The sequence below is a fragment of the Brachyhypopomus gauderio genome, chromosome 2 (assembly GCF_052324685.1).
Source record: "Brachyhypopomus gauderio isolate BG-103 chromosome 2, BGAUD_0.2, whole genome shotgun sequence".
NCBI lineage: Eukaryota > Metazoa > Chordata > Actinopteri > Gymnotiformes > Hypopomidae > Brachyhypopomus > Brachyhypopomus gauderio.
The window spans coordinates 32,374,453-32,386,485 of record NC_135212.1 but is presented as its reverse complement, the minus strand read 5'-3'; the positions used below and the strand labels follow the sequence as shown (position 1 = coordinate 32,386,485).

General features: G+C 44.3%; 1 protein-coding gene across 2 annotated transcripts in view; it reads left to right on the top strand.

Annotated features, from left to right (window-relative positions):
• nectin1b (nectin cell adhesion molecule 1b) overlaps positions 1-12,033 on the top strand; it is a 172,903-nt gene that overhangs the window by 59,912 nt on the left and 100,958 nt on the right. For both annotated transcript variants that reach the window (XM_076994203.1, XM_076994204.1), the window contains exon 5: positions 4,583-4,734. In XM_076994203.1, coding sequence (XP_076850318.1) covers positions 4,583-4,734 — 152 coding nt within the window. The remainder of the gene's footprint in view (positions 1-4,582; positions 4,735-12,033) is intronic.

Sequence of the window (12,033 nt, the reverse complement as noted above, 5' to 3'; positions counted from 1 at the left end):
GAGAGAGGGGGGGGGGGGGGGGGAGTGAGGGAGGGGGTGTTGAGTATATATAAATAAGGCTGTATTCTATAGCAAAGGGCACAAAAACAATACTCTCTCAAGAGAGGACAGGAGGCCCGGACTGCAGAGAAGGCTTTTATATTAGAACTGTTTCATGCTAGCGGTCATAACGCAGAGAGAGGGAGAGAGAGAGAGAGAGAGAGAGAGAGAGAGAGAGAGAGAGAGAGAGGGAGGGAGAGAGAGTGTGTCAAAGGGGAAGGGTAGATGAAGATATGCAGTTTGTGAATGAGAGTGAGAGGTGGAGAGGAGGTTAAAACGGGGTAGAGATAACGGGGATGACAGAGAGACTGAAGTCAGGAAGTGAATGGACAAATAGAACGAGGGAGGAAGGGAGAGATGAAAAGAGTGAATGTGTGGGCCAAGCAGTGAAGAGAGAGAGTGGGTGAGAGAGAGAGAGAGAGAGAGGGTGAGAGAGAGAGAGAGAGAGAGAGAGTGGTTGAGAGAGCGAGAGATAGGGCACAGATGAAAGAGGGATAAGACGAAAGAGCTATGTAATGTAGGCAGCAGAGGGAGAGAGAAAGAGAGAGGGAGAGAGATGGAGAGAGAGAGGAAGGGAGAGGGAGGGGTGAGATAGGAGGGTTTAAGGAGCAGAGAGAGATGAGAGAGAGATGAGAGGCAGAGAGGAACATGGAGCTGTAAGGAGAGATGGATGATGGAGAAAGGGAGATGGCAGAAGCAGAGAGGGCATGGAGAGAGATGCTGATAGAGAGAGACGGAGCTGACAGATCGGGGGGGAGGCACTGCAGCACTGCCAAATACGTTGTGAAGGTTCCCTAGTGCAGCTTTCTGGAGGTCGTCAGCTCCACTACGGACCGCTGCCGTGTATATTCACACGCGCGCACACATGAAGGCACCGGGGCACACGTGAGCAGCACACAACCTCACTCATCACACACTCATCACACACTCATCACACACTCATCACACACTCATCCTCACTCATCACACACTCATCACACACTCATCCTCACTCAGCACACACTCATCACACACTCATCCTCACTCAGCACACACTCATCACACACTCATCCTCACTCAGCACACACTCATCACACACTCATCCTCACTCATCACACACTCATCCTCACTCAGCACACACTCATCACATACTCATCACACACTCATCCTCACTCATCACACACTCATCCTCACTCATCACACACTCATCCTCACTCAGCACACACCCATCACACACTCATCCTCACTCATCACACACTCATCCTCACTCAGCACACACTCATCACACACTCATCACACACTCATCCTCACTCAGCACACACTCATCCTCACTCATCACACACTCATCCTCACTCATCACACACTCATCCTCACTCAGCACACACTCATCACACACTCATCACACACTCATCCTCACTCATCACACACTCATCCTCACTCAGCACACACTCATCACACACTCATCACACACTCATCCTCACTCATCACACACTCATCCTCACTCAGCACACACTCATCACACACTCATCCTCACTCATCACACACTCATCCTCACTCAGCACACACTCATCACACACTCATCACACACTCATCCTCACTCATCACACACTCATCCTCACTCAGCACACACTCATCACACACTCATCACACACTCATCACACACTCATCCTCACTCATCACACACTCATCCTCACTCAGCACACACTCATCACACACTCATCACACACTCATCCTCACTCATCACACACTCATCACACACTCATCCTCACTCAGCACACACTCATCACACACTCATCCTCACTTATCACACACTCATCCTCACTCGGCACACACTCATCACACACTCATCACACACTCATCCTCACTCATCACACACTCATCCTCACTCAGCACACACTCATCCTCACTCAGCACACTCATCCTCACTCAGCACACACTCATCACACACTCATCACACACTCATCCTCACTCAGCACACACTCATCACACACTCATCCTCATTCATCACACACTCATCCTCACTCAGGACACACATCCTCACTCAGCATACACTCATCCTCACTCATCCTCACTCATCACTCACTCGTGAGGATCATGGTTCCTTAATTTGCGTGGATCATAATTATGCCTGTGAACCCACAGCTAACCTCCCCCACATACATGTATATTCACAGATATACAGTTTATTTTTGCATATTCACTACATGTACAACATAAAGTAAAGCACAAATGCAACACATGCTGTATATACTGTAATACACAGATAACCACACCTGCTGTACTGTATACACTGTAATACACAGATAACAAAAGCCAATAAAAGGCTTGTAACTTTGACATACTCGTGTTTGAGTCTTGCTACACAATCTCATCTCATCAGCATCATAGCTGATATCCTCTCTGGCCAGCCAGACACACTAAATTCACTAAATAAAATGGCAATTCACTAAATACAACATACACTCACTGGCCACTTTTATTAGGTACACCTGTCAAACTGCAACGCAAATGTAGAATCAGCCAATCACATGGCAGCAACTCAGTGCATTTAAGCATGTAGACATGGCCAAGACAATCTGCTGCAGTTCAAACCCAACATCAGAATGGGGAAAGAGAGGTGATTTAAGTGACTTTGAATGTGGCATGGTTGTTGGTGCCAGTCGGGCTGGTCTGAGTATTTCAGAAACTGCTGATCTACTGGGATTTTCAGTGTGTAAATACCACCTCACTCTCCATAATGTATGTGTGTAAATACCACCTCACTCTCCATAATGTATGTGTGTAAATACCACCTCACTCTCCATAATGTATGTGTGTAAATACCACCTCACTCTCCATAATGTATGTGTGTAAATACCACCTCACTCTCAATCATGTATGTGTGTAAATACCACCTCACTCTCTATAATGTATGTGTGTAAATACCACCTAACTTTTATCATGTAAGTGTGTAAATACCACCTCACTCTCTATCATGTATGTGTGTAAATACCACCTCACTCTCTATAATGTATGTGTGTAAATACCACCTCACTCTCTATCATGTAAGTGTGTAAACACCATCTCATTCTAACTTATTGGCAGCCCTGGGTGTTCACCCTTATCATCCTGGGACACTATTCATACACACAGACACATTCTGGCTGTCACTCACACACGTGCATGAACACACACATTAGTGACCCTGCTGACCCAACCCACCCCAGCTGAATGTGTCCCTGGTCCAGGCACACAGAATCTTTAACAGACAGCTGCTGTGCTCAGCTCAGAACACAGAATGGAGCTATGAAGTTCTAGTGCTAAACATTAGGACACACAATCACAAATGCTTATACACACTTTCACATGCACAAGGCCACAGCTGAAGGCGAGACAGACAAGCCTTTTAGAAAGTCTCCTCTCTAGTGTAACTAGCGGAAGTCAAATCCTGTAAAGTTTCTAACTGCAAAGTTTTACGAGATGAACCTGGGTCTGCACCAAGACTGAGATTCATTAAAAGACTTTGAAATCCTTTCCCATGCTGCATGACTCTGTTCGGGAGTGAGACATTGCGAGATACTGGAACGTGCTCTGATGTCATCGGAGCTGTGGCTTCAGATTGGTTCCTTTGATCTCGTCTTTGCTCAGTAACGCATTGTGTAGCTTTTAGTGGCGAGGCGCCACAGTAGGCGGAGCAGTCTGGAGCTCCGCCCTCCAAGCTCCGACTGGAATGTTCCTCTGGCAGACGCAGAAGCCGGGAGGCGTGTGGACAGAGGATGGGCAGGCTGGGAGGTAGAGTGAGACAGGAGACAAGGCCCCAGGGCTGCGGGGGGATGTGGTCATGGTAGCAGGTGACTGGCAGGAACAGGTGGAGTATCAGGCATTGGAATTCTAGGGAGCAGGACCCCGCCCCCTCCTACCGGCCCCTGGGGGTTAGGGCTGAGTGAGGAGGGCAAGTCTGAACATGGTGGAGTGCTGAACCGTGACCACACCAAGCAGCAGACAACATCACACACACACACACACACACACACACACATTCTGATATGTCCGTGTGGTCACCTAAGCCACCTTTAGGAGTGTAGCATAAGGTAGTCTGGTCTGATTTCTCACCTGATCAGCTTCTTCTGATGCTCACAGAGGAGACAAAGGCTCTCTGTCTCTTCTACCTTCTCTTCTCTATTGCTCATTTACGCTCTCCTTCCCTCTCTCTCTCTCTCTCTCTCTCTCTCTCTCTGTGTGTGTGTGTGTGCGCGTGTGCACGCGTACAGGAATCATGCATATTTGAAAAGACACTGCTTTCTTCATCCTTGAGATGTAACATGTCTAATGAAGTAAGGAGCTGTAAATCACGTTAGACGTATTTGTTCAATTTGTTTCCTGTTGATCCCTTTAATCAAATAAAGTAGCAAAATGCATGAGGAGTCCCCTTGCTAGGACTGCACAGGAACTCTGACTCCCGTTGGTGAGTCCTGAGCCGTGTTCCTGAACAGCCTCGCCTGTGTGTGTGTGTGTGTGTGTGTGTGTGTGTGTGTGTGTGTGTGTCCTTGCTTATCTCTCCCGTGTCTCATCCCCCGTCTCACAGGCTGAACGGATCCCTGCCCAGAAACGTGGAGATCAGGAACAACACGCTGCTCTTCAAGGACCCTGTGACGCACGAGCTGGGCGGGACTTACGTGTGCGACGCTACCAACAGCGTCGGCACGCGCTCGGGCCTGGTGGAGGTCAACGTGACGGGTAGGTGGAGAGGCTCCGGCTGAGAGCCCGTGTGTGGAGGTGGGGGTGTGGGAGGAGTCCTGTCTACACAGAGACACTGAGGGCTGAGGGAATAGAAGTGGGGAAATCAGTAGAAGTAGCATAATGATTTTAGCCCTGCTTTAAGAAACAAGGTCTTCATTTTAAAATTGGCCACCTATGGCATGCTAATGACCAGTTAAAGCAGGGGGCAGGGCATATAGAAATCAATCATACTGAGCCTCCCATAGCCTGATGCACTTTACGTCAAACACAATAGCACATGTAAGCATCTACACACACACATATACATATAGCCTCCCCCGTGCTGAGGCTGTGTGAGCAGGTTAATTGTGAGGATATAGGGCTGTTTACTTGCTGGTTCTGGTTGACTGAGCACACAGCCACACAGATGCTGCTATTTCTGACACACTTTGCTGCCACTTTAGAACAAACACATTCATGCATGTACGCACACGCAAACACACACACATGCACACACTCATACACATACCGAACATCTGCTTGCATGTTCTCGTGGGATACATGCACGTGTGTGCATACACACACACACAGACGACTGGACACAGGCCCACACCCATGCGCGCACACACACACACACACAGCCACGGTGAGAGGCAGAATAAAGTGCCTTGTCATCGCGGCCCATAAATATTATGGGCGGCTCAGTGGGGGATTTTAGTGCGGATCACAGAGTTCCTACTGCATTCCCCTTCCTCTCCCCAGCCTCTCGGCATATGCAGGAGTGCAACTCCCTTAATCCCGACGCTCGGAGGAGAGCGGAGGAGTTTGGGGGGGGGTTCAGCTTCAAAAGCACAAGCAGCCGTCTCTGCGTCAACCGTCTCTGCTTCCCCGCTATCCGGGTGCGGCCCGAGAGCGGCCCGTGCTGCCCGGCCCGCCTGTTCAGGGCTGCATGTTGTTCCCCTCGCTGGAACGATCTCTGCAGATCTGCTAAATGGGTCTCAGCTTCTTGGAATGTGTTGGGAGACTGCTGCAATGCTCTGGTGACGCCTCAGTCGTCTCTCTCGTGGGTTCCGACACCCAGCTCTTTGCATGCACTCTCCGCTCTCCTTCTCACGCTTTACTCATGCGACTGTTTTTTTCTTTTGCATTTATTTGCAAGTGCATGTGTGCACGTCTGAGAGGTTGCACATTTGGGTGTATGCACATGCATGCATGGGTTCCATTATGCGCATATGCACGCATGTGTGTTTGGGTAGGCGTGCACAGGCTTCTCTCATTCTGCTGATTCTAAGCAAAAACTTTCCATGGGAACACAGCGATATTATCTGGTCCGTTGTCAGGTTTCGATGACTGCTGACACTAGCCGGGTGTTAACGTAGCTCTGAAACACTGACGTTGAAAAGATGCTGAGTGATGATGTCTCATGTGAACACCGGAAGTGTAGTGTGTGTGTGACAGAGTGTGTTTGGAGCCGTCTGCTTTGGCAGTGTAACTGTCAAGGGGTTGTTTTTTCATTCCCTACTTACATGGTGTTGATCTGTTCACTAATCCCTGCCTGATGATTAATGCGGTTATGGATGCATTTGATTGTGTGTGTGCGCGTACATTATTATCGTTTACCGTCTAGAAGATGGGCAGTGAAAAATGGTCTCATGATCTTAAATAAAATTTATACGAAAACTAAACTCAAAATTCACATGTAATTATCAACACTGAGAATTTTATTTTATTTTTTTTATTTTATGACTATATTGAAGTGAATTGCTTATATCAAATACTACAATGGCCAGTAGCCAGTAGGCGCATTGATAGATGTCACTTTTTCATCGAAAAATGCCCCCTTGGGCTGAGTAATAATTTTTTTTAGGCTGCATTTGCTATGAGAGATAAATGAATCAATTCCATGAATGAAACGATTGTCTGTGTAAGTTAGAGGCAGCTGATGAAAATATCCGTAAAAAGATACACTACAAATTTATGCACATTCACTGTTTCATAGTTTAGTTTCCGTGGCATTCGCATTCACTGCTAATGAAACCACTCATGCTTGTTGCAACTCAGTGGGTGTAACCTTAGTAATTCTCACCATCAGTAATGTCGAATGCATATAGTGCTGGGCGATACAATTATCTCGATTTGTTTCGCGATAATTTTTTCCTCGATGATGATGATAAGCTTGGGCAATAGAAGTCAATAAACATTTGTTTCCATTTCCTGCCTTAAGTAGCGCGGCCAACGGAAACAATCTGATGATGTAGCACACTATCAGAGTGCACGCTGAATTGCTAGTGGCCCTGAAATCCTATAACACTGCAAAAGCAAAACACACTGCAAATACGCAAAACAAAATCATCAAAATGACAATGTGTGTGCTACATTTCAGAAATGCACTGCAAATTCAGGAACGCTGCAAACACAGCCACAACATAATGGTTGTCCAGAACATAAGTGTTTCTGGACTAATTATTTTACGCAGGGACTTTGAAGGCTATTTTTATCCATAAATAACAGTTGTGTTATACAGTTTCTCATTACGTTTAATGGGACTTAAGTAGTAAAGTTATTTAAATATAGAAGCTTTTTTAATTATGTCCCTATCTAGCTATTTGGACAGAAACTACATTATGTTAAATTGGATATTTATCAGGGTTTTTAAGCATATAGCAAGTATGTAACTGCACCAGGCCTGAGAATAAAAATATATGTAAAGTGTTTTCATACTTAGCATGGAAACATTTGATCCCCGAGAATGCTACGGTAACAACCAATGTTTGGTACATTACATTTTATTAAAACATTTAACACCCACAAATCAAAATGTCTTTGTTTGGATGTAGATAATGCTGCGCTGTTTGCTATGATGGATAATTAAAGATTACCCCTTATTTATGCTTAGAAACAACAGAAATTGCGAATATCATCTGTAGCGTCTTTATATGTGTGCAAATGAGGGGAGTCGGATTCGGAACAGCGTCATTCAACGTAATGAGATAGTATATGTAAGGGAATTTATAATTCACTGTCCCTGATTCTCAACCAGGGCCCTCTGGCATTTTGTTCATTCCCTTATACTTGTGTCTGCCTCTCAGTCACAACTTTTCTTTCTCTTTATTCTTATTAAACTTTGGAACTCTTTCCTGACACCTGTGTGGTATGAATCTGTTAACACACTGTGGACTGAACAAATTTATAATGCTGTTTATGAACCCTGGTGGCAATGATCTATGTCTGAAGACAATATCAAAACCTTTACACTGTATAACAACTCTTGTGAATAACAATCTGCAGGATTTTAGCCAAGTTGTGTTATAGTTGTGTTCACTTCTCACTTAAAGTAAAAGGAAATAGAGTATAAATAAAGGAAATAGTAATTTGATTTATATTGTGATATCTATCGACTGATATGAAAAAAATATCATGATACAGTTTTTTCCTATATCACCCAGCCCTAAATGCATACTCTCTATTTTGGTCGAATGTACTTTTTTGTAAATTTTGTGCTAATTTAACTATGCTAAAATGGCAGAATTTGTTAAATGGAAAAATCCTGTTGGAGTTTATATATCATGCATTTTGAATCTTACTTTATAACCTTGTGATACAGTGTGATATTACAGCTATCATAATAAGTAAAGCACTTTGTAAGTCGCTCTGGATAAGAGTGTCTGCTAAATGCCGTAAATGTAAATGTAAGTATTTGAAACTGAATAAAAAACTGAACATAATGAAAACTGAAGCTAACAGTACAGAAAACAAAAAAGAAAACATTTATGCACTTTATGAACTAAGACTAAATGAATGTAACAAAGTAAAACTAAACTGAAATAAATTAAAATGTAAAATAAATTAAAAGTAAATAAAAAGTAGAAACTAATGAAAAGTCAGCACTGTGTGTGTGTGTGTGTGTGTGTGTGTGTGTGTGTGTGTGTGTGTGTGTGTGTGTGTGTGTGTGTGTGTGTGTGTGTGTGTGTGTGTGTGTGTTTGTGTGTACAGGTGCTAAGAACCAAACCTGTCCAGCCCACATGTTGCTGTTATGGACAACATCGAACACAGCAGTTCATGCCACACACACTCAGACGCACACACCCACACACACACACATACACCCACCCACACACACACACAGTACTGCTGAGCTGCTCATGGCCTTTTAGACTTGCTTAACTTGTATTTACATGTTTAACGTGTGAATGGAACCTTTCTTCTCAAAGCTGTTTTCTTCCCTTCAGTTGGAGACAGTGTTTAAGTTATTCACACATTTCTGATGAAAGATAAAACCATGATACACTGAATAAATTATGTAACTGCATCCATCTGAAAACACACACATGTCCCTGTGATTTGGCAGCTTTCCTTCGATCTGAAATGAACTGAAATGTTTTAAGACCCTGTCCACATGCAACATTAACATCTCGCGTAACCATTTGTGGTCCGATTTCAAAAGTTATGTTTGTTTCCAGACAGAAATGTCCTCAGCTCTGCTGTTAATGAGGCCTCTCATTTCACAGACACACCATCCACCAGCATTAGCCTAGCTTGCCTATCGACGGACCCAGCCATTTTCAAAACGTAGGGTACAATATACCAGTGACATGCTTGATGAGGATGGTGTTTTGGTCATACTGCTGATGTATCAGGACGTGATGATACTAGGGGTCGACACTGATACCGCTGAAAAACACAGATACTGATTACTGGTAATCAACACTGGAAACTGATATTTGGGGCCCATTATATTTACTTCCAATAAATTTGCTATAAAAATGCAACTCTTGAATTAATATAAATTTATTAAATTAAACACTGGAAATAGCTTTAAACATTAGATAGCATAAAGTTTGCAAAAACATTTGAAAGAATATTTAAATAGATTAAACAAAGTAACTTAAATAAAAAGTAAAAAAAATAAAAATAATAATACAAAAATTGTTTAGCAAATTATAACTATGACAAAAACCCTAACCCTGTAGTGCACAAAGTCCAGTGCAGGCAGGAACAGAAATTATATAAAGCCTAAACTAACCAAACACACAGAACTGTAAATATAACCCCAGTAAAAAAATAGCGTTAGGCCTAAATATCTGGACAGTCATACAGAAACAGCAGTGAGGATATATGGCCATTGACAGGTTTATTTCATTTTGTCAATAAACCTAAAATGTGTTTCATGTGATAAGAAGCCGCAGTTAGATGTGTGGAATATATCAGACTGGCTGTCTCTTGAAAATGGGCATGATTCCATGGAAACAGGCAGATCAGGCTAAGTTGAGTTGTGGTATCTTTGGGTATAGCATGTTAGTAGCAGTGTGTTCTTTTAATGGATTGAAAGTAGAACAGTAAAAATAAAAATGACCAGAAAGTGTGTATAAGTAAAACAAATAATAAGTTACAATAATTTACAAATCATTTTGTCTACTGCTTCATGGAGGCGGGTGTGGTATTTGGTGAGTAGCTGGCGCTACTCTGCGTCAGCAGTGATTCTCTTCTGTGTTGATCGGTGTAATAATTTTATACGCCAGACACGTTAGGCGTGCAACACAGGAGCAGTAAGGTTTTTGACAAGCTGCGGTCTGGTTCTGTTACTTGCCACCTGACAAACCAACAGTCTCTACCCAGAAACAAAACAAGATTCAATATGTCTTGCAGTCTAGACCCAAAATCAAAACAGAAAATAGCCTAGACTGTAATTTTACTCAGTAGTGTTAATCCAAATCTTGAGAAAGATTAGACTAATGTTCATTTTTCTTAATTTCTTATCGCTCATCAGTATTTGAAATTTGACAAAAAAAAAAAGAGAAGGCTGTAAAACTCAGTTACCAAGTCCTGAACAGATGTAATAGTTTCCATGGAGTAGGATTTTCAAAGCTCCTCCCCATTCCCATGGTAGCTGTGGGAATATTTCTCATAGTGTGCCCATGCACACCGCCATGAGTCACGTCTGCGTGAAAGAACAAACGTTGAGGAGCAGCTGCACTTGTGCTTGTGCGCTTCTGGTGCAAAACGGGCTTTAGGCACATATTCACGTTCACACTACTGCAGAATCTGAATGAGTCCATACACCATCTTTACTCCCATGTATGGAACCCTTAGTTCCAACAAATGTGATGCTTCAAGCTGGGCTTGTGCTGTCTACACGGATCGTGTTTGTTTGGCTAGAGCACGTTTCTGCATCGCACAAGACGCATGCGAACAACAGCTATCGACAGTGCGAGTGTGCGCGCAAGAGAGAGCGAAATGACCGAATGCATTGTGCTCTTTGCCAACTGAGTTGTCCAACCTCGACATGAATGCAGGCCCTGCTTTTCCACACAGTGTTTTGTTGCAAACACTGAAAACCACTTTTGATTGGGGTTACCCGACATGTGGTCTGCGTCCATGCCAATCCAATAGCACCGTGGGTGGGACATGGTTTACAGAAGTGTTGTGTGTAATCGATGTGTCATCCACATGTCAATCCAAGATACAATAATAATCCAAGATATTGGGCCAGACTACAGACGTGTTCCTTTTTTATGATGTTCCATCAAATGTTTAGTCATATATAAACAAGACACAGTTTTCAGCAAGTTTGAGTGCCGATTGATAATTTGTCGATGCTGCGAATGTAATATGGCCTGCGCACCGGACCACCTCCGAAAGTGTTGGATTACAATGCATCTCCGAAACGCACTGTAGCCACTCCCCACTTGTACGTTTACTATCCAGTCCCACAGGTGGTGTGTTAATTCCAGGTGTGAAAGGGACCTGTGTGTCCTGTCCATTTCCGCTTCCCACTGTTGGGAAGAGTGAATGGGAAAGCTGTATGTGCGGTGGATCCTCACCGTTTGTCTTGGAGTCTGGAGGCCCCAGCTCTGCAGAAGGCCTGGCGTGGCTGAATGAGATGGTAATGAGTCTGCCATCTGCCGCTGTGCCCGGCTAAGTTGGTGCCATGCTGAGGCTGACGGCATATGGCCTTTTTGAGGCTAATTCTCCATGGCGGGACCCTTGCTAGCTCTGGCAGCAGGCATGCTATCACAGCCGTGCAGAAGAAGTGTTCCTACTACCCCTACACAAGGCACAGGCATGCTGACACAGGGACCACATCTTGGCCATGACCCCTTTGCATATTAACAGTGACACGCTGAGTTCACAAGGCCACAGTCATACCCGTGCGTGTCTGTCCCTGTGCTGGTCAATGGTGGTAAACGCAGACCCCTAATCTCATGGAGCCCCGCCCACACTCCTCTGAGCCCCACCTGGCTGCTCGTAAACTGACAGGCATCTCCCTGCTCAGCTCCTCCCCTCCCCCTACCTGGGAGAAAGGAGGCATTGTGTGGG